Raw genomic sequence first — 22912 nt, forward strand, 5'->3', positions numbered from 1 at the left:
CCTGTTCTCATCCCAGGGGTCCCCGTTTCTTGGGGTTAGAGTGCAAAGCTCTAGCAGCTACACTCAACCTAGTCAGCTTCTGGCGTTTTGGAAAAAAGCTGCAAATATTCCAGTAGTCTTCCAACTGGAGGGAAGAGAAAAGAAGAGTGCCGTTTCTTGACCTTTGGACACTGGGGTACTTCCTTGAATGGTCATGGAGTTGCTATGATTCAGGGGTTGTTGATAGAACCGAGTTTACAGGGCTAGAACACTGAGCCTCATTAACATAAACATTAACATATTTAAGGTGGAACAGCCACTAACAGGCTGGAGTCTGCATCTGAACCGATTAGCCCGGCTCAAGCCTGTGCTGCATCGCACCTGCCCAGATACTGCAGCCTTGGTGGCCGGGGGTCTGGGTGCCTGGCCTCAGCAGCTGAGCCTGACAAACTTGCCTCAGACTGGACCACCACATTTTTTTAAATTATTTTTATTTATTTATTTGACTGTGTCGGTCTTAGTTGCAGCACGTGGGCTCTTTCTAGTTGTGGTGTATGAGCTCAGTTGCCCCACAATATGTGGGATCTTAGTCCCCCGGCCAGGGATTGAACCTGAGTCCCCTGCATTAGAAGGCAGATTCTTAACCACTGGACCATTAGGGAGGTCCCTAGAGCACATTTTGGATGTTTGCCAAGACTTTTCCCAGGACTCCATGACTGACTGCAAGTTCCATCTTATGTAAAATTGACTAGAGTCTTCAAGCCTAATTCCTAGCCCCAAATTGCAACATGGTATAGTTGGGCTACTTCAGCCAGTCCCTTCCCAAGCCTGTGATGTCTCATCTGTGGGATCAGCAATGTGGAGTCAATGTGTTCTACTGGCCAGGCAGCACCATCCCAGTGACTTGCTGTAATTTTGTGGCTGGAGTGGGAGGGCTGTAGGATGCTAGATGCCAGCCCCAGCAATCCAGGCCAGCAGTGGGGGCAGAGAGGTCTGGCCTGTGGGAACAGGTTACTCTGGGGACACTTCTTAGTCTAGGGAGCTTTTTTTCCACTCTGGTTCTTTCTCCCAAGGCTAGAGGTTGGCTCATCTGTTTGCTGGACTTTAGTGGATGGGTTGTGAAGAAGAACTTGTCTAATGTGCATACATGTTCATCAGGTTCAGCTCAGATGCACCAAAGACCCCAGCAGCTTATCTCTGTCTCCGTTCACAACCTTCCACCCGTCACCATCAGGCTAAGATCTAGAAACATCAGCCCCATGATAACCGTCTGCCAGAGCCCAGCAGATCTAGGAAGAGAAGGGAGTGTGGCCTTTGGTGGTGGGGCCACACTCCTGACTTGGCTGGGTGAAGCGGGGAACTCCTTTGTCTGGTGGAGGCGCAGGAAGAGTAAATGCACCTGACTTTCTCAACTGATGCCGTGTGCACGGGTATCTGAGGTTTGTTCCTTTCCATCTTTCCTGCCTGCTGCATGTCCTGGGAAGCTGACCCACATGGACCATATCAGTGGCTCCTGTGCCCTCCGGCTTCCATTTCAGTTTGGCCAATGGGACCCCGACAGGCGATCACGGAGGGAGGGATCTGGCTCCCTCCCTGCAAGGTTGCCTGGAGCTGGCACCTCATCCCTGGGCTGCAAGTCTTGACTCCTCTTAAGCATCCTCTCTAAATGACTCTCTCCTTCCAGCTTCCCTGTCCTGCCCCCTCCAGCTGAGGGGGTAAGAGCTCCACCTTTACTAGCCTCTGAGGCCTCTGCTCTCCCCTGTGGCTTTCCAACACCTTGCCCTTCCCTTGGTAAATAGCCGCTTTGTTAAACACTCCTCAAATTATCCTGATTTGAGTGGCCATCTGTTGCCTGCTGGGCCCCTGACCTGTATGCCATGCTTCTAACCTTCCACATGGACAGCAAACAGCCGTGGAGGTGGAGAAATAAAGCAAGCGTGGGCATCCCTCCAAAGCAGAAGGGTGTGGAGCTCTGGAGGCCTGTGTGCTGGGTGGTACCACAGTGGAGAAGGGCCTGCAGGGGCTGCTGTGCCAGCCAGGAGCAGGCAGGACAAGGCCATGTGGCTTAGGAAGAAGTGTCTAATGTCCTTTGTATTATGAGATGACCTCCAGACAGGGGCGCTGCTCTGGAGGCCACGTGCAGGCTTTATGGGCCACACATTTTCTGTTGCAAGTTAGTTTTCAACTCTGCCATCATAGCTCAAAAGGAGCCAGAGACCACACCCAAATGAATGAGTGGCTGTGCCCAGATAAAACATCACAAACACAGGTGGTGTGGGCTGAGGGTCATAAGCCTGACCACTCCAGTCTAGAGATGTGAGTTCAGTATTTGCAGACTTTTGGATTGCAGTCTACAATAGGAAATGTATTCTATAAGTAAGTAAGCATTAGTTGCTCAGTCGTACGCAACTCTTTGCGACCCCATGAACTGCAGCCCACCAGGCTCCTCTGTCCATGAGATTTTCCAGGCGTGAATACTGGAGTGGGTTGCCATTTCCTTCTCCAGGGGATCTTCCCAACCCAGGGATCGAACCCGGGCCTTCTGCACTACAGGCAGGTTCTTTACTGACTGAGCTACAAGGGAAGCCCGATGTATTCTATACCATGACCCATTCATGCACACGCATACAATGCCGCTAGTGGGTGCTTCTGTTCTAAGCGCATCACCTACATCATCTCATTTCATCCTTGTGACCACCCTGCGTGGGAGGTGGGGGTAGGGGTGCTATGTTTGCCCCCATTATAAAGTCTCTGAGCACATAAAGTTTTCAGGAAAAAAAAAAGTTTTATGAAAATAAACTAGTTACGTGTGTGATGTACTCTTTTCTTTTCCATTCTATACTCTTGTAATCTCCTGTACTTTCTTTTCTTTTCTAAAATGCACCCCTGGGACTTCCCTGGCCGTCAGGTAGCTAAGACATTATGCCTTCCGATGCAGGGCAGACAGGTTTGATCCCTGGTTGGGAAATTCTTGCATGCTACGTGGCCTGGCCAAAAATAAATAAATAAAAATAAAATGCACCCCACAGTCTGATCTTGTGAATGGGTCACAATCCAGGGATAGATTTGAAAAACACTTGTGTAGGCAGGCTGGGGTGGAGCCCCCACCTGAGGCTGTGAGAGCCTCTTCACTCAGCAGTGATAACATGAAGTGGAAAGAGCATGGCCTCTGGAGCCAGACAGACACCGAGCTCCAACACGAGCTTTGCCATGTAGCAGCTGGGGGACTTTTGGCAAGTCTGGCTTGTTAGAGTCTTGGCTGTATGTGGAGTGAAATGATCAAGGTGAGGATTAACTGAGAGGATGGGTGTAGCGTGTCTGACACGGCCCCTCCCCTGCAGTGTGGGCAAGACTTGGGACTCACTTCTAATCAGTAGTGTATGGACAGGGACAGGTGACATCTTTATAGTGGAGGAAGGGGGCAGATGCTCCAGTGACCAAGGATCCACCTGAAGGCTCTTGGTAATAGACCAACTGATTATTACACCCGCCTTCTACAATGTGATAAAAGCATCTCACCCAGTGGTATTCTTCCCCCAAATCCATAATCCTGGTGAATCAGGAGGAAAATATCAAAACCCAAATTAAAGGTCAGTCTGCAAAATACTTGATCAGTACAAAGTGTCAAAGTCTTGAGAAAACAAGGAAAGCTTGAGAAACTGACAGACTAGAGGAGATCCTGAGACAGGATGACTCCGTGCCCAAGAAATACTGGACTGGATCCTGGAGCAAAAGGAGGCCTTGGTGGGAAACCTGGGGGAGATGAGGATGAAGTCTTCCACTGAACCAATAGCGCTGCACGAATGTGGTTTCGCTACATGGCCCATGGTTTCATGTAAGATGCGAGTTTGGGGAGAAGCTGGGGGAGGGGTACACAGGACATTTCTGTACCGTCTTTGCTGTTTGGCTTCATCTCCCCAGCTGATAGGATTGTGTGCCCAGGGTTGAGGCACCCTGTTCTTCTTTTTTCTTTTTTAATTTATTTTTTACTTTATTTTACTTTACAATACTGTATTGGTTTTGCCATACATTGACATGACTCCACCACGGGTGTACATGCGTTCCCAAACATGAACCCCCCTCCCACCTCCCTACCCATAACATCTCTCTGGGTCATCACCGTGCACCAGCTCCAAGCATGCTGTATCCTACGTCGGACATAGACTGGCGATTCGATTCTTACATGATAGTATACATGTTACAATGCCATTCTCCCAAATCATCCCACCCTCTCCCTCTCCCTCTGAGTCCATAAGTCTGTTATACACATCTGTGTCTTTTTTGCTGTCTTGCATACAGGGTCATCATTGCCATCTTTCTAAATTCCATATATATGTGTTAGTATACTGTATTGGTGTTTTTCTTTCTGGCTTACTTCACTCTGTATAATCGGCTCCAGTTTCATCCGTCTCATCAGAACTGATTCAAATGTATTCTTTTTAACAGCTGAGTAATACTCCATTGTGTATATGTACCACAGCTTTCTTATCCATTCATCTGCTGATGGACATCTAGGTTGTTTCCATGTCCTGGCTATTATAAACAGTGCTGAGATGAACATTGGGGTGCATGTGTCTCTTTCAATTCTGGTTTCCTCGGTGGAGGCACCCTGTTCTTAATCCTTCTCTGGGAATCCTAGGAGCACCTTTTACCCTCACTTGCAGCAGTTGTATGCTCCTGGCAGATCTCATCACAGCGTTTCTCAAATTTGGGGGCAAGCATCAGCTTTGGGGAACTTTAAAAATCCCAGGTCACAACAGCAACCCAAAAAAGTATTTGGCAGAGGCACATGGTAACTGCCGTGATGCGCTCTCCTGCCTCCCCTGCCGCGGTTCCTCCTGGGGGGTGAGGATCCATGCTGCTCTTGCCCTCTGAGCAAGGCACCTGTGACACGTGGAAAACTGGCTCCACAAAGAGGTCCATGTCCTAAGCCCCAAAGCCAGTGAATACATTACCTTACATGGCAAAGGGAACTTTGCAGATAGGATTATGTTAAGGGTATGGGGATGGGAAGATTATCCTGGATTATCTGTGCGGGCCCGATGTAATCACATGGGTCCTTGTAAGAGGAAAGCAGGCGCTTCAGAGTTAGAGACCGAGATGCGATGACAGACGTAGAGGGTCAGAGAGACTTGAAGAGGCGGCACCAGTGGCTTTGAAGGTATGGAAAGAGACCGCAGGAGGAGAAACGAAGGTGACTTTCTAGAAGCTGGCAAAGGCAAGCCAACAGATTTCACCTCAAAAGCCTCCGGAGAGAGTGCAGCCCCACAGACACCTTGACCTTGGCATAGCGATGCCCACTTTGACTTCCAGAATCGTCAGAAAATAAATCTGTGTTGCTTCAAGCCACTGAATCTGCAGTGATTTGTGAAAGCTGCACTAGAAAATGAACACGGTTATCTTTCACATCCAGCTAGAGGTCCGTAACTATCCCAGTGCTATTCTAACCCCCGCTTGTGTTAATAAAGATGAGAAATTTATGCCACTGCTGATTGGATTAGTTGAGGGAGCAGGGAGCGTGATCTACTCAATTTTACACACTTCTTCCCTCACTGGCTGACTCATTAAGTCACTAATTCCCTCATTGGCTTTCCAGTTAATTCACGCTTACAGTCTTTCAATTCATTCACTCACCACTTATGTGCACACCCGTGCACGCACACAACACACACACACACACACGCACACACACACACCCTCAATCAGTGGCTGTGAGTTGCTGGAGCAGTGTGACTGCTGCTTTCATGGAGGTTAATGAGCAATGTTTGAGGGACGGATATGTTTCAGAAAGGAAGGTGGTGGTAGAGAGAAGCATCTGCCACTTCCTGGAAGCCAGATGGCGAAGGAGGCAGGGTCATAGGTAGATCTAGGCTCTTTGGTGCTGACCTCATGCCAAGCAATGTTACTCAATCATATGTGACTGTGATAGTTCAATAAAAATGATGATAATGCTTTAGGTAGATCACCTCCAAAAGCCCAGAGAGAAAATTATGCCCATGCATACTTCATAATGTTGGTTTCTTAGGTTGATACATGGATCATAGTTATGTAAGATGCTGATATTAGGGGGAGCTGGGGGAGGGGTGTCCAGGAAATTTCTCTACTGTCTTTGCAACAATTCATATTTCACAGCAGTGAGTGGAAGAGTCAGTTCTCACACTCAGGTTTGTTTGAAGTCTGTGTGTTTAGCCTCTGCTGGTGGTCTAGGAACTTCCTTGAGGCCAGGGAGAAGGTGGAGCTGGGAAGGAATAAGGCCAAGTATTATAGGAGGGGAGCAGGTGAAAAGAGAAGGTGTCAACATCTCAGCACTTACGGAGCTCAGGGAGACTTTTCCCGTCAGGTGGATCCTTATTGCAGACACATCTGGTGAGGTTATCTCCAGGTCATAGGATGCCCTGAGTCCAGCAGGTGGACTGACCTAGATGGCTGAAACCTACCAGCATCTGCAGGTATACATAGAACCTGGGTCCATTTCCCTGGGCCGAGGCTGGCCAAAGCCAAGTACAGGGTCAGCATCCAGCCCAGTGGACTATGTGGACAGGAAATGGGACAGGTGATCAGGTGTAAGAATAGGGTCAGCGTGGTGGGGGCAGGCGTCCCTGCTCACCTTTGGCAGGATGCAGCAAAGGGGGAGACGATGAGATCTAGAACAAGACCAACTTTGGGGAGTTAATCCCCCAGCCAGCTGTGGGTACCTCTCACTGGCCTTGACAGAGGCCCTTCCTGACACCCGGAGTAAGAAGCGTGGCTCCTGTTTCCATCCAAGCCCCTGCCTCTTCCAGCCACAGTGCCTAGCTCCCTTCTTTCAAGCACACTCCTTCTTTGGGAGAGTGGTCCCCAAAATCAATTCTGGGGATTCCAGCAGGAGCCCATGCCCCAGACCCCAGGAGTGGACACATTCCCCAGCTAGACTACTCAGAGGCTCCCAGTGAGCTTGTTCTAACTGGACCCAAGGGAAGAGATCATCTCTCTGGAGGTGAAGTCAGGAGTGTAAATCAGGGAGCTGGTAATTGTGGCCGTAGTGCCAGCCTCCAGTCTGCTGTCTACAAGAGTGGAAGAAGCCAGCAGACAGAGTACAGCAGAGATGGGCCCAGAAAGAGGGGCCCACGGCATGTGAGTCATTGGATCTGCCATCCCTGGAGCCAGCTACGGTGTGACGACAGCCCCCAGTAATTTCTTCTCTGCCCCAGTCTGATTTGGTCTGGACTTCGGCCGCTTGAAACCATGAATATAAGGCATCAGCTTAGGTGTGATGGGGGTGAGTGATATAACCCAGGAACCCTTCCCTCCCCCATTTCCAAGGCTTCCTTCCTGTCTCCTTCCTCTCCCCTGTCTCCTTGTGTCTGCTCTGCTGCCGGGGTCCAACCCCGGTGGATCCAGGGAATTCGAAGGGTGGACAGCGTTGGCGTGAGAAAAACTTATTTATTGATTGATATAAGAAATATAAGATTAGATTAGGAAGAAATAATGTAGTAGGAGAATTAAGTGGAGGAAGAGGGCTGAATAACTTGGATTACGCGGAAGACCAATAAAATTCCAGATAAGGAATTTGCACCATCTACGTTGGGCCACCGGCGCTCGCTTGAATATCTAAGGGTGCCTCACCTTAGGCTTCCTTTCGCACGGGTCTTAACAGCCAGGGCAAGTAAGTAGACTTGGCAAGCCTCTGCGCCCCAGATGGGAATTCAGCCTGAAATTAGAGTGAAGAGGAGAGGAAAGAGAGAGAGACATGGGGGAAACCAGTCCAGCAACTAGCTCCATCCTCTATTGTTCAGAATGCCTTTTATACTTCTGATAAAACATGGGGATCAATGGGTAACACAAAGTTGTGCAGCCTTAGCAGTCCAGTCTCTTATCAAAACCAGGCTTTTCTCTCTGCATACCTAATTGTATACACAAGTCTTAGGTAATTTACATCATCTTCCAGCCAAAAGGGCCAATTAGCATTTTACAACCTTTTTCTGATAAGGGTTTGTTAACTAGAAAACTTATTTGTTTTGATCTTCCCAAAGTCTGGTGCCACTCTCAGAAAGCACTAAATGAAGTTACATTCTTACACAGCAAAGATACAGCAACTTATAACAAATAGAGGGAGTACAGTGATTTACAGCAAAAGAGAAGCAATTAACTCAAAAGTCTAGTGTTGCTAACATCAAAACTACTATGTATCTTTTTCTACATCCTGCTTACATTGAGTAACATCCTTCCAGGTGCCTAAAAGATAAAGAATATGGAGGTCTGGCAGCAATCCTTGAGCCAACAGTGAAAACCCGTCACCAATATGATTTTTAACTCTTTAGAAAAGGCTCTGTATCTTTAAGATGCTTTTAAGCTTTGTGCCTGTTGCGGTTGGGGGCTGTAAGCAATTCACAGGCTGTAAGAAGTCTGGGGAACCTGTTAGGCAAGCTAGAGAGCTATCAGAGGGGGTTTTAACTGAAACATCCCTTTCAAATGCAGAAGACTAAAGCCCTGAGTTGACTTTTTCCAGAGAATATCAGAAGAGTGGAAAAGCAGAGTATAGAGGCCGGCAGATTCTTATTTTGGGGGGTGTGGATGCTCAGGAAAATTCCAGGGAGAAAACCTGAGGTCTGATTAGTCTTGCCATCAGAGCTCTTGCCGCACGACCTTGTCACGGGTGGAATTCCTCACGCTGGCTCCCGGCACTCTACATCATGGCTGGTTTGCTGTTCAGAGAGTATGTGGACAGCATTGGCACCTCTTGGCTCGTCCATCAGAGTGAATGTTTCTTGAGCATCTAGTACACACCGCATCCTGTACTGAGAGCTTGTAAGCCCATTATCTCACGTAGACCACCTAGAGTTCTATGAGCAGGGTGCTGTTATCCATATTAAATACATGGGGAGACTGAGACGCAAAGCAGGTCAGTTACTAGCCCAGAGTTAGACAGCTGGGAAGTGTAGAGCTGAGACTTGAACCCAGGTAAGTGCCTTCCAGGGCCCACATGCTTAACTCTGCCCCAAACTGTGCTGGATTCAGTAAATGTTAGTTCCCTTGCTGCACAGAGCTATGACCTGGCCACGAATGATGGTTGCTGTGTCTTGGAGGCTCAGCAGGAGTTTATGAGCATCACCTTGAATCACCACAGTCGCACTGTAAGATGCACCCTGGGGAAAGAGAGGCTCAGAGAGGGAAAGCAACATCCTCTAGGTCACAGAGCCCATGCATGTGGTGGCAAAATGAGAATCCAGCTCATCTGACTCTAGGATAGCTTCCTTGCTGACCTTAGCATTGCAATCCCCAGGACAGTTTAGCCCACCCATTCTCCAGCCACCTGGAACACTCACTCCCTCAGCTATGGCTTCAGAGCTGCTGAACCATCAGGCGGGGCTGGCTAGCTGCCTCGTGGAGGAGGAGAAGGAGCGTTGAGGATGCTCAGACTCAGAATGGCAGTCGAGTGGCATGCAAAGGCTGGCGTGGGAGTCTCCTCGATCAGCCATCTGCAAACATTGCCTCTGGATGAGAAGCATTATCCAAATGTAATCCCCAGAGGCCTCTAGAAGGCAGGCATTGCCTCCCTCCCTGGAATGAGGGCAGGTCCCGTCTCCCGAGTCCTGTCTGCAGTGACAGGCAGAAGCTGGGCAAGGCTGAGGAGGCAGAGCTGATGGAGGCCAGGCTGGGGCTGCCGGAGGTGGCGGGGGGAGGTGACCGCCAAGTGTCCTGGTGGCACTGGGGGCCACAGAGTGGCCCTACACCATGCTGTCACCAGAGTAAATGCGGGCATCCTTATTCCCCAGGGAGATGAGGCCAGGCTGTGCTGGGGTCTGCTTAATCCCTGCGTTCTCTGGAGTGTCGGGTTCAAGGCACTGACCCCATCTTCTCTCTTCTCAAATCTAAGCAAGGGAGTAAAATAGTTCCCATTTGCAAGACACCTACTGTGTGTCAGTAGTCCTGGACACCTTATATGCAAGAGCACAGGTATCCCATTGCACAGATGGAGAAACTGAGGCTCAGAGAACTGCCAGCACATGCCTACATTTAACAGCTACTTAACCGTTGAGCCCAGATTCAAATACAGGGAGAGACGGAGACTGGAACCAGGAAGGAGAGAGGGTCTAGGTAGCATGAGAGCACGCTTTGGTCACCAAGCTCCTGAAGCCAGTGCCCTGTTCCTGGGCCAAGCCTGGTGGGAGCTGACTTTAGCATCTTCGGGTATGGGAGCCATCAGGTCTCCAGGCTGGATCTCAGATCTATCTGCAGCAACAGAGACTTGAGCTGGGGGCAGGGAGTGGTCACCTTGGGGGCTGGGGCCCAGACTTCTCTTAGATTGTGTCCCAGTCAGACCAGAGCACATGCGGATGGAGGCGTGCAGACGTGCGAGGCTTAGGACATCTTATAAGAGTGATGCAATGAGGTGGGAGAGGCAGCAACAGAGGTCGGAGAGATGATGCTGGAACACGCTTTTCCACAGTCTCTACCAGGAGAGCCAAGCCTGTGGGGCCTTCTGTAACCAACATGCGTGTAGAGTCCCATCAGCTGATCGGTCCAGTGTGGGTCACATGGCCAACCCCAATCCATCCAGCTATGGCCCGGGGCCACGAGGCTGCCCCTTCCAGGAGCTGTGGGTCGAGGGAGGGAGACTGATCGTCAAAGCTTCTACTCAGAAAAGAGTAGAGCTGCCCGATTTAGAACTGGAGACAGAAAAAGAGAGTTGAGCATCCCCTGAGAAGCTGTGGGGGATCCACCACAAACCCTCATGCCCAGATCTTGGTACCCAGCACAAGTTCCCATCTCCATACCCAACCCCATTCTGTTCACGTTAGCCTCAAGGGCACAGCCTCTCCCCAGAGGCAGGAGAACCCTCACCAGGAAGCCATGCGCAATGGTCAGCTGAGCTAGGGGTAGAAGGAACTGACACCCCAAGCCAGTCCCCGGACGTTCTCAGTGTGCTCCTCGCTCATCTCACAGCCCATCGCGATGGCACTCTCATCCCAGCAGCAAACACAGCCAGGGGTCCTGTCCCCCAGCCCTCGGCGGCTCAGCCACACGCCTTCCAGGGAGCGGCTCAGCCACACGCCTTCCAGGGAGCGGAGCGTCTGGAGGAAGTGCATTTCCCTGCTGTAGTTTGTGTGGGTCACTGGAGCTCACAGTCAGCTGAGCAGAGAAGAACCCTGGTAATTTGTCGAGTTTATTGAGTTGCTTCTGGGGAAGAGAGTACATTTGCCCATGTCGATTACCAAACTCCACTGTTGCTGCACTGGGGCCGTGTCCCCACGAGAAAAGCTTCCCCAAAAGGTACCAGCGGCTGCCAGGAGCCTGCGGAGCACAGCGAGGTCTGAGGGACTGAACAAGGAGCAGCACGTCTCCATGGGAGACCAAGATGAAACCTGCCTGCCCCCGAGACACTCCCCAGTGTCTCCAGGCTTCCCTGCCCATCTGCCTTTTCCTCTGCTTTCCCCACCTGTGCCCGCTTCCTCCAGCAGGACCTCATTCATTCTTTCAGTCACTGAGTCAAGCGTTCCTTTTTCCAGTGAGTAGCATTTCCTGAGCCCTTCCCGTGTGTCAGGCGCTCACGAAGTACTGAGAGAAGAACTAAGTGAGAAGGAAATAGCTCCTGTCTTCAGGGAGCTCGCAGCTTTGTGGGGAAGCAGATTCTTGTGTGATGTGTGATGAGACAAGCGCTCTGATGGAGAAAGTGCAAGGATTCTTTGCAAGAGAAAATGAGATACCCAGGAGAAGCCCACCAGGCTTCCTAGAGCCAGTGGCTATAAGATGGCCCTGGGTGGGTCAAAAGGAAGTAGCTAGAAAAACGATGGGGGTGCATCAAAGTAGACAGGGAGAGTTTGGCCAGGAAGTGAGCTCTTGATCTTTAGAAACACGAAGAACAGACCTTGACTGCCCCTGTGTCCAGAATGCTGGAGCTGGGATTTGTGCCTTGCCAGGCAGCAGGCCTGGGAGGCCTCTGAAGTTCTCCGAGTTCTGAGGCTAGCTGTTTCCAGGGAATTCCCTGCTGTCCAGTGTTTAGGGCACCACGCTTCCACTTCAGGAGGCCCAGGATCCATCCCTGGTCAGGGACGATCCCATCTGCCTCTCCATGTGGCCAAAAACAAACACAATAGACTAGCTGACCCCATTCTCTTGATCACAAAGGGGACAGCATTCGAAAAGATGCCCCCGGACTTCCCTGGTGGTCCAGTGGCTAAGATTCCACACCCCCAACGCAGGGGGCCTGGTCAGGGAGCTAGGGCATCTAAGAGTCTGCATGCCACAGCTAAGACCCGGTGCAGCCAAGCACATAAATAAAACAAACGAATATTTTTTAAAAAAGAAAAGATACCACACTGTGGAAAGCAAGAGACTGCCATCTGCATGATCTCTCATTCATTCAGTCATTCACAAAACTTGTGCCATAAGTGCTTGTACCCTCTCCCCGCAAGCAGCTCCCGGGGTTGCTGGCACTCTCAGGCTTGACCGACCTTCCTCCTCGAGGCCCCCACGGCACTCCCAGCACCCGCTGCCTGAGGGCCGACTCCCACCCCCACCTCCAACGCCTGCGCACCCGACGCTCCCACCAGCTGAGCCTGGGATTTTCTGAGAATCGGATAGGTTCGTTGCCAGCTCTCTTGGTGCCAGTCATACTTGTTATTGTAATTATGTGACTTAAATTAAACATCACATAAACTGATGAAATAGGAGTGTGAAAGGAAGTAGAGTTGCGCCTCTAGAAACTAAATTGAATGCTTTGGCATAGTTCCATGAAGGAGATGCTCTGAAAAGAACTGCTTCCTAAATATTAGGTGTGAATGAGGGAGAGAACAGCATGCGGCTGAACCGATTCCATCAGGGTGGGGGCCAGGCCTGTCTTGCCTTGCTGCTGCATTCCCGGGGCTTAGCACAACGCCTGGCACATCGCAGGTGCCCCATAAATATGTGTAGACTGGATGAGCAGTGGCAAAATTGAAACCGGTGAGCGATGCCTTGTGGGTGGAGTTTATATAAGATAGAGGAGAAACCTATGGTCAAACGAAAGACCTTGCTCTGGCGTTACATGGACTGGCCGAAAAAAAAAAAATGTACCTTCAAGTATCTTTATACTGTAATGAAAGGTTTAAGCTATGAAAGTATGCTTTTATTATCCCCCACTTCCCAGGTGGCACTAGTGGTAAAGAACCCAACTGCCATGCCGGAGACACAGGAGACGTGGGTTTGATCCCTGGGTCTGGAAGATCCCCTGGAGGAGGGCGTGGCAACCCACTCCAGTGTTCTTGCCTGGAGAATCCCATGGACAGAGGAGCCTGATGGGCTACAGTCCACGGGGTCGCAAAGAAGTGGACACGACTGAAGCGACTTAGTATGCGCTTAGAAATGATTTGTTATAAACCAAATGCATCATTTGCAAGGCTTCTACAGTCAGTGTCCATAAACTCTGTAAAGGGCAAGATAAATATTTTGGGCACTGCGGGTTCTAGTTGCTGTCCTGCCTTTGTAACATGAAAGCAGATGATATGTAAATGAACGCGCACGCTTGTGACCCAGTGAAACTTCACTGACAAAAGAGACAGCTCAGCGTGGCTTATCCGCCCGGTTCTCGGGGACGGGTTTGCTCCGTGTGCTGAGCACTCTGCCGCGCTGCTAAACACATGGAGCAGACAGTTCTGCTCTGGTGCTTGCGGAGCTCGCCTCTGAGTGAGCGACGTGGTCATCGAGTCAGAAGATGATTACTATTTGCTGTGCTCAGAGCAACAGCGGGGCATGTCCCAGGCGCAGAGGGAAACGCGCAGGGCACTGCTGCTCCCATGGGGGCAGCGAGAAGGGGGTGGAGAGCACAGGAGGGATTTGGTTAGGTTTAGGAGATCAGTGATATTTAGGGGCAGCAGGGAACAGCATTCTAGGCAGAGGGAACAGCGAATGCAAAGACATAGAGACTGGAAAGTGTCTGGAGCTCAAAGCAGGTGTCACAAAAGGGAGAAGGAAGACATAAAAAAGCTTAGGCTTTATCCTGGAGCCAGACAGTAAAGAATCTGCCCACAGTGCAGAAGAGCCGGGTTTGATCCCTAGGTTGGGAAGACTCCCTGGAGAAGGACATGGCAGCCCACTTCAGTATTCTTGCCTGGAGAAATCTATGGGCAGAGGAGCCTGGCAGGTCCACAGGATTGCAAAGAGTCGGACATGACTGAGCGACTGACCCTTGTCCTGGAGCCAGTGGACCGTGGGTTCCCCGTGAGGCAGTGACTTGAGCAGATGCCGTCACAGAGTGTGGAAGATGGATGGGGGCAGAGGACCCATCAGAAGGCTGTCTCTGTAGCGAGGGTGAGGAACGATACGGTCACAACGGGGAAAAGACGTGGCCACAGTTGGCCACGGGAGTGAAGGAGTGGAAGGAGTTGGGATGGTGCCAGGGTGTGGTGGCTGGGAGTGCGGTGCGGACCACCGGGAGAGGAAACCCTGAGGAGCAGGAGTGATGGGGAGGGGAAGCTTTGGGTTGTTCAGAGCACAGTAAACAACCCCCAGACATATAGTTAGGGAGCCAGGAGTTGAGTCTTCATAGGGTAGCTCAGGCGTCTCAGAACTGCCTGGGCAACTGCGGTGGGACAGGCGCTGCTGGGATCCAGAACCTGGGGAAGCCAAGCGGCCTCTGTCCAAAGATAAGTCTAGAGGCTGGGGGACTCCAGCAGCCAAAGGGACTTGTACTCATCCCAGGCATTCACCCAGTTCCTGGAAAATAAGTAACATCGTGGATTTGTCTTGGGAAAAGGTTTTTTTCTCAATACAGCAAGAGTCCTAGGCTTTTGGCTAAAGAAAAACTGCTGTGGAAATCATTTGTGATGAGACTGGATGTCAGGGCTGAGTCAATAAAGGCTTGCTTCAAAGGTGAGAGGGAGCTCGGGCGGGGGAGTGGGAAGCAGCCTCCAAGGAGGGCCTTGGTGCCCTTTGCCACTGCCAGGATGTTCCCACAAGGGTTCCCTGGTTGCATCATGGTGCTTTCGCCGTCCCCCAGGGAGGGGAGCAGACAGCGGGTGGGAAGGGTAGAGGGCTTGGGAGCGCGGTGGCGAGCACATCCCATATGTCACATTCTCCCCGCTCAGCCTGAGCAGTAGAAGGGTGGTTTATGCGTGGCCTGGAAGGATTCTTCAAGCCTGAATCAGATCCAGGCTGTGCACGTAGCTTGGGTAAGAGAGAAAGCCCATAGAAGGTGCGCTGGGGGCACAGAGGCCAGAGACTATTGACCGAGGAAGAGAGGCTGCACAGACAAGGAGACGGTGAAGCCAAACCTTGCAGATAGCCGGCTTGCAGGAACTTCTGTATCTAGGGCACCGTGGTGCAAGTGGTACCTCCGGCAAGCATGGTGCCTTGTACTCAGTATGTGCTTGGTGAGTAAATGAATGAATGGATGTTCCCCTGAAGCTGTCCGTGTTCAGGGATGCTGAGATTTAAACCAAGACCTCCTCATCTTCCTCCCTCTCAGTTTAAAATTAGGCAGCAATTCCTTGCAGATTACTGTTGTCATCTTATGGGGAGTGTCTCTCAGCACCCCACATGCAGACTGTATGAGAAGCTTCTTAAGAAGAAATGCTTTCCACGCAGTTTGCTCTGAGCTCTATTACCAGAAGCACAACCTAGAGCTTTCTGCTGAGGAACTCAAAGCCCCTTTTTCCATAATCAACTACATACATTAGAGGGAGTGATTTTTTTTTTATTCTCTCCAAGCAAGATTCCATTAATGAAGCCCCATTTAATGGAAGTCAATTTACCAAAAAGAAAAAAAAATTGAGCATAATTGCTTAAATACATTTTATGTTGTACTATGGTAGCAATTTACTGGGTGAACTTGGAATTCCCCAAGCCCCCCATGGTGAAGTTAATGTGGACAGAAAGATTTGAAAGGGGGGGATCTCTCTTTGTGTGTTCTCTCCTTTAATTATGATTCTAACAGGGAGCAAAATTAAAGAGGATCCTGGAGGGGAGGAGGGAGGGAAAGTAAAGGAACAGAATGGAATTCAGCTTCAACAGTTCCACTGCCTTCCTTGAGTACAGAGGCTCTATCTGAGATGAGTTTGAATCCCACTTCTGCTACTTACTAGCTGTGTGAACTTGTGCCAGTTTCTTAACAGCTCTGTGCAGCCAGGCGGTGCAGCGGGAAAGGGCACAGACAGCAGCAGGTACAAAGGCTTGCGTAGACGCATGCACACTCAGTTGCGTCCAACTCTTTGCAACTCTTTGCAACTCCTCTGTCCCGAATTTTCCAGGCAAGAATACTGGAGTGGGTTACCATTTCCTTCTCCAGAGGATCTTCCTGACCCAGGGATCAAGCCCACATCTCCTGCTTTGGCGGGTGGATTCTCTACCACTGTGCCGCCTGTACAAAGGCAGAGAGGCACCAAAAAAGCAGTGCACATAAGGTCTGCTGCTTGAGTGCACAGTGATGTGTGTGTGTGTGTCTATGTGTGTGTGTGTGTGTGTCTACATCCGTCTGTGTGACGTACTCAGGGAAGGAAGGCAGGCCAAGAAGACTTCACTGGGAAGGTGACATTTGATACAAGACTTTGAGGAAGTGAGAGGGTGAACCAGATGGCAGTCTGGGAGAAGAGCCAGACAGCAGGCAGAGAAACGATCCCATGCAAAGGCCCCGAGGCAGGAGTGGGTGTGGCCAGTTTTGAGCAGCCTGGAGGCCCTTGTGGCTAGAGCATAAACAATAAGGAAAAGAGGAGACACACTGGCTTTTATGAGGAATAAGGAACAAGGAAAGGAGAGGTGAAGACACGCTGGCTTTTTTAAGACTTGGAGACTCTGGTGAAGCCTTTGGCTGTAAGAATAGAGCCATTGAAGGTTTGATTTTAATTAACTCTGAAAGTGAAAGTGTGAGTCAGTCATGTACAACTCTTTGTGACCCCATGGACTGTAGCCCACAAGGCTCCTCTGTCCATGGAATTCTCCAGGCAAGAATACTGGAGTGGGTAGCCGTTTCTTTCTCCAGGGGATCTTCCTGACCCAGGGAAAGAACCCACGTCTTTTATACCTCCTACATTGGCAGGCAGGTTCTTTACCATCTGAGCTACCAGGGAAGCCCTAATTAACTCTATTAGTGCATAATTTAATGCATGCATAGGGAAGCCTGGCGTGCTGCAATCCATGGGGTTGCAACGTGTTGGACACAAGTTGGCTATCGAAGAACAACAAAAAATGTATAATTTTTATTAAAAACTGTTGTCCAGTCACTCAGTTATGTCTGACTCTTTACAACCCCATGGACTGCAGCACACCAAGCTACCCCGTCCAGCACCATCTCCTGGAGCTTGCTCAGACTCATGTCCATTGAGTCAATGATACCATCCAACCATCTCATCCTCTGTCATTCCCTTCCCCTCCTGCCTTCAATCTTTCCCAGCATCAGGGTCTTTTCTAATGAGTCAGCTCTTCATATCAGGTGGTCAAATACTGGAGTTTCCGCTTCAGCATCAGTCCTTCCAATGAACACCTAGGACTGATCTCCTTTAGGATTGATTGGTTTGATCTTCTTGCAGTCCAAGGGACTCTCAAGAGTCTTCTCCAACACCACAGTTCAAAAACATCAATTCTTTGATGTGCAGCCCTCTTTATGGTCCAAATCTCACATCCATACATGACTCCTGGAAAAACCATAGCTTTGACTCTATGAACCTTTCTTGGTGTGGTAACATCTCTATTTTTCAATATACTGTCTAGATTAGTCATAACTTTTCTTCCAAGGAGCAAGCGTCTTTTAATTTCATGGCTGTAGTCACCATCTGTAGTAATTTTGGAGCCCAAGAAAATAAAGTCTGACATTGTTTCCGTTGTTTCCCCATCTGTTTGCCATGAAGTGATGGGACGGATGCCAAGATCTTCATTTTTTGAATGTTGAGTTTTAAGTTAGCTTTGTCACTCTCCACTTTCACCTTCTTCAAGAGGCTCTTTAGCTCCTCTTTGCTTTCTACTGTGAGGATGGTGTCATCTGCATATCTAAAGTTATTGATATTTCTCCCAGCAATCTTGATTCCAGCTTGTGCTTCATCCTCCAGCCTGGCATTTCTCATGATGTACTCTGCATAGAAGTTAAATGAACAGGGTGACAATATACAGCCTTGACGTACTCCTTTCCCAATTTGGAACCAATCCATTGTTCCATGTCCGGTTCTAACGTCTACTTCTTGACCTGCAGACAGGTTTTGCAGGAAGCAATTTAAAAATGACCCATCTTAAATGTACTGTTCTGGGGGCTTTGACAAATCTGTGCATGCCGTATATCCACCATCTTATAATATAAGGTAAGACCATGTCTTATCATACAAGATAGAACCATATCTTATTATATAAGACAAGACCATCTTATATATAAGACCATTTCCAGCACCCTAGAATGTTCCCTGTATTCCTTCCCAGGCAATCCTCTCCCCCCCAACTCGGGCACCCACTGAGGTGCTTTCTCTCACTGTTGATTCGTCTTTTCCTGAGTTTCATATAAACAGACTCATACCTATATACTCTTCTCTTATTCAGCATAATGTTTTTGAGCATCTTTCATGTTTTTAGGTGTTAGTAGTTCTTTTTTATTAGAGTTTTGAGTAAGGCATGACACCATCGCAATGGCAAAGTTTAATGTGATAATTCCAACATTTAAGTCCCTAATTCTCTGGTAGATACCAAGAAAACTCTCAAGTAAGCATATATGTCCTAGGAGGCAGGAGCAGAACAAAGTAAAGATGCACAGGGCCCCGAGTTGAAGCCTTGAGAATGAACAGCTGTAAGATTCCTGGGAGCAGGTGAAGGTGTGGGAGAAATGGGAGGGAGTGATGTCCCTTCAGGCTCCTCTTGTCTGTACAGTTGGGGGTTAAAGCTGATCCCAGGGCTGGAGAAGAGTTGCTGACTTCCTGTATTCCAGTTACAACCCAGATCATTACTCTCATCCTGCTCTTGGAACCCCGGCACTCTCCCCTCATTCCATTTTGCAATAAACAGCCTTTGGTTCTGAATTATTCAGGTAAATTCTCCCTATTTCTACTTCCTTATGTAAATAGCCTCCAAGCTTTGTCATTGAGATAGAATTGAATTTGGCCTGGGGAAGGAAAAACCCACAATACTGTTTGTGGCTCCTTAGTAAACTTAAATGACTCTGCCTGTAATAAACTATTTTAAATGGGATCTGGTAAAATACAGTAATTGGTTTCTGTTATAGCTCTTACTATAGCAGTGTGGGTGATATTCCTGGAGTTTGGTGTGTGTCAGCATTTTCATTACAGTAAAAACTCAGTTTTTCAGGGTGAGAGGCTCCTTGGTTAGTTCCTTTGTTTAATACGCATTTATGGAGACCCACTGCTGGATCTCTCTCCCTTTCATGCCTCCAGATCATCTCCCCTCCCTTTTCTACCCTGTTCCATGCTTAGGAAGACTTACTTGTCAGACTACACCAGTAATCTTCCTTGCTCTCTGGCTTCCAATTATGCTAGATGAACAGAAGCATCAGCAGTAGATGGGAGGAGGGGAGGCAGGAGAGTGAATTCCGGGTATTTATTCCTTGCTCCATCCTGGGGGGAATCTGTGCAAACGGGCTGTAGTCCCAGCTGGCCAAAGATCTGGGTCCTTTCTAAGCTTCAGGGCTCACCATTTCTTTCCAGGTCTCTGAGGGGTTAGCCATACCCTTGTTACCAGCCTCAGAATACTGCCCCATCCTTGATAGTGAAGAGAACATTCATTCACCCAGAATTATTCTCAGATGACCGAGCCACCTGTTTTCTGCTGGAATCCTGACACCTGCTTGTGTCAGGCATTGTGTTAGGTGCTCAGTACAAAGATGAAGAACAAGGTGATGCAGAATAAAACAGCAGCTGCCACTTACCAAGAGCTTTCTATTTGCTGGAGATGGTGCTAAAGTCTTTTTTGTGTATTATCTCATCCAGTCCTTGCAACCCTTTCAGGGAGGGATTATTAGCCTCATTTTACAGATAAAGTCGCAGAGAATGTAAGTAATTTTCAGAAGATAACACAGCCGATCCCTCCAGAGCCCCAGCTTCCCCCCCGTTCCACCCACCCACCCACCTGTCTGCACTGCCCTCTTGGAGGCATCATCCTAGGGAGACACACACCTGGATGAAGGAATTACAATCTGAATAACTTGCTGTGGCATCATGGAGGAGGGGAAAGGGAATTATGTTTATTGAGTTAATACGTGCCAAACACTGGGCTAGGTCCTGTGCCTGGAAGTCCCCTCACTTATTCCCGTGGACTCTCCAGGCTGGTGTTATCGTTCCATCTTCAGAAAGATGGAGTAACTGGTCACACTGATTGGACGTGGTGAAACCTGGATCTGGACCTAAATCTGTGTGGTATCAGAGCCCAGGAGAGTAGGAAAGACCTTCCTGGCTGGGGACGTGGTATTTGCAGGTGTCCCAGAGTCATCTCGGGTGACACGGCTGGTGCAGGGGAGAGGGTTACTCGTGGGTATATTCCAGGCAGAAAAAGCAAAGGCATGGGAATTCCCTGCTGATCCAGTGATTAAGAATCCACCTTCCAGTGCAGGGGACGTGGGTTCCTCCTTGGTCATGGAACTAAAATCCCACATGCCTCGGGGCAACTCTAAACCCACACGCCTCGGGGCAACTCTAAACCCACACATGCCACAAGGAAAGTTCCCATATGACTCAATGAAGGTCCCACATGCTGCAGCTTAGACTCAACACAGCCAAATAAATAATAATAATGAAAGGGCAAAGACATGGGAAAGGACAAAGCTTGGAATGCTTAGGTGTGATCAGGGTGTTCAGGCAGGGTAGGAGGGATGGTACCGAAGGGGATGCATCAGGAGGTTTGGTCCCTGATTCAGACACAGGGAGGAGGAGCAGGGAGATACTGGTTCTTGGCTGCTGGAGGCTGTGGGGTCCAGGAGAGAAGGCGGTGCTCCCAGGGTGCAGGGCGGGGCGGGGGGAATGAGCAGAGAGAGGAGGGGCACTGGGGGCTTAGCCTGAGTGTGGCGAGGGGAGAGGACCCTCCCGTGGTGAGCCTCTCCTTTTCAAGAAGGAGACAGGATAGGAAGTTTGGAAGGCTAGTTTTGTGTGGACAGTGGGGAACCACAGAAGGTTCTTGAGCTCTGAGCGACTCTAGAAGGAAAGATCTGACTGACGTGAAAGCTGGCCCAGGGTGCAGCTGGGCTGTGACCAGCAGCAGGGGGGCATATGCTGGTGTCGACCCACTGAGCCGGACTGGCTAGAACTCGGAGGGGGCTACGTTAAGGGAGGAGAGGCAGCGTGGAAGCAGGCGGGGTAGTGAGGGGCAGGGGGGAGGCCTCTTGTGGAGGAAGCAGGCGGGGTATTGAGGGGCAGGGGGGAGGCCTCTTGTGGAGGCAGCAGGGATGGGGCAGGAGGCAGAGGAGACCCAGGGCCTAGTGAGTGACCCCGAAATGGGCTCTCACACCTGGGAAGGGCGCGCTGCACACAGTGGCTGCCTGAGCCCTTTTGCCTGACTTCTCGGAGGCCCCGAGAGGCTTGCTTAGGGAGGCTGAACCTCTGCCCCTGAGTGCAGGGGGATGGTGGAGCCAGGGGCTGAACCTCTGCTGGAGAGCTGGGGCTGGTCCTCTGTCTGGGGCTGGAACTTGGTGGGGCATCTGGAGCTCTGCTGGAGGTGGGTGTGTGGGCATCTCCTGGGGGGACAGTGGGCTCTGCTTGGAGGGCTGGGTCTCTCTCCGGGGTGGCCAGACCTCACTGGGAGAAATAGTCCTCTGCTCCTGGCCTGAAGCACGGCCCCCTGCTCTCAGCAGCTCCCTGGTGGCTCAGGTGGTAAAGAATCTGCCTGCAACGCAGCAGACAGGATTTGATCCCTGGCTTGGGAAAATACCCTGGAGAAGGGAATGGTTACCTGCTCCAGTATTCTTGCCTGGGAAATCCCAAGGACAGAGAGGCCTGGTGGGCTACAGTCCATGGGGTCCCAAAGAGTCAGACATGACTAAACAACAAAGCACATGTGCCCAGCCTCTCAGCAGTGGAAAGAAGCCCTGGAGGAGCCAGCTGAAGCCACCCATATCCCAGGCTCCTTGCTGCAGGGTGGCTGGGGCAGCGTGGCCCTCCCTTCTGCCAGGGCAGAGGCCCCAGCACATGTGGGCAGTGGAGAGACTCCCGGGTGCCCAGTCTCAGCCAGCTGTGGTCCCTCACCTCCCCCTCCCCCACTTCCTGTCCCCGCAGGTTCACTGGAGCCAGCCTCCCAGCCCCCGTCATCAGCAGCAAGAACTGGCTACGGCTGCACTTCACATCGGATGGCAACCACCGCCAGCGCGGCTTCAGTGCCCAGTACCAAGGTAGGTAGGGCCGGGCGGCAGGGATGTCCCCAGACTGGGTGTACTTGCCTCTGTGGTCCTGCTCTTACTTGCAGACCCAGAGGTCTGCATTTCAGCATCTCTGCATCTGCTCTGGTGCTCTGTTGCCCAAGGGAGGACACTTCTCGAATTGTGTAGAACTGTGTGTCCTGAGCCGCCCTTCTTCAGACCAGTGGAATCTTGATAGTTTATACCAGGGGCCTCCTGAGAGCCAGGCACTGTGCTTGGCACTTGGTCAGCATCGTCTCACTTAATCTTTGGCATTACCCTGTGAAGCAAATACTGTCACCATCTCCATTTGATGGACAAGGGAGCCGAGGCTCAGAGAAATTAAAACAGTTTCCCAAGGCTATCTGAACTCCTGCTGCTCGAATCCAGAGCCCACCCTCCTACTGGCAGAGTTTAGCCTACCCCAGGGTAAAGTAGGAGAGCTGCCCATATCTTACCTCTCATTCATTTCGTGTAGAACACAAATTTTTGACAAACGACAGGTGAAACTTTAGGGAGCTCTCCTGCTTAGATGCTCAAATCTGGGAAGAGCTTTCTGGGGGCAAGAGATCAGACCCAAAATGGCAGGTGGAAACTGCAGGTAAGCAGATTTCTGCTCCATCTGTGATGAATTTCCTAACTCCAAGAGGAGAGTTGCCCATGAAAAGG

At 50.3% G+C, this 22912-nt stretch overlaps 1 protein-coding gene across 1 annotated transcript in view; it reads left to right on the top strand.

Moving 5' to 3' along the window:
• CSMD2 (CUB and Sushi multiple domains 2) overlaps positions 1-22912 on the top strand; it is a 678376-nt gene that overhangs the window by 321378 nt on the left and 334086 nt on the right. Inside the window, exon 6 of the mRNA XM_052636874.1 lies at positions 22125-22237. Within this exon, the coding sequence (XP_052492834.1) occupies positions 22125-22237 (113 nt within the window). The remainder of the gene's footprint in view (positions 1-22124; positions 22238-22912) is intronic.

Source organism: Budorcas taxicolor, chromosome 3, assembly GCF_023091745.1.
Source record: "Budorcas taxicolor isolate Tak-1 chromosome 3, Takin1.1, whole genome shotgun sequence".
NCBI lineage: Eukaryota > Metazoa > Chordata > Mammalia > Artiodactyla > Bovidae > Budorcas > Budorcas taxicolor.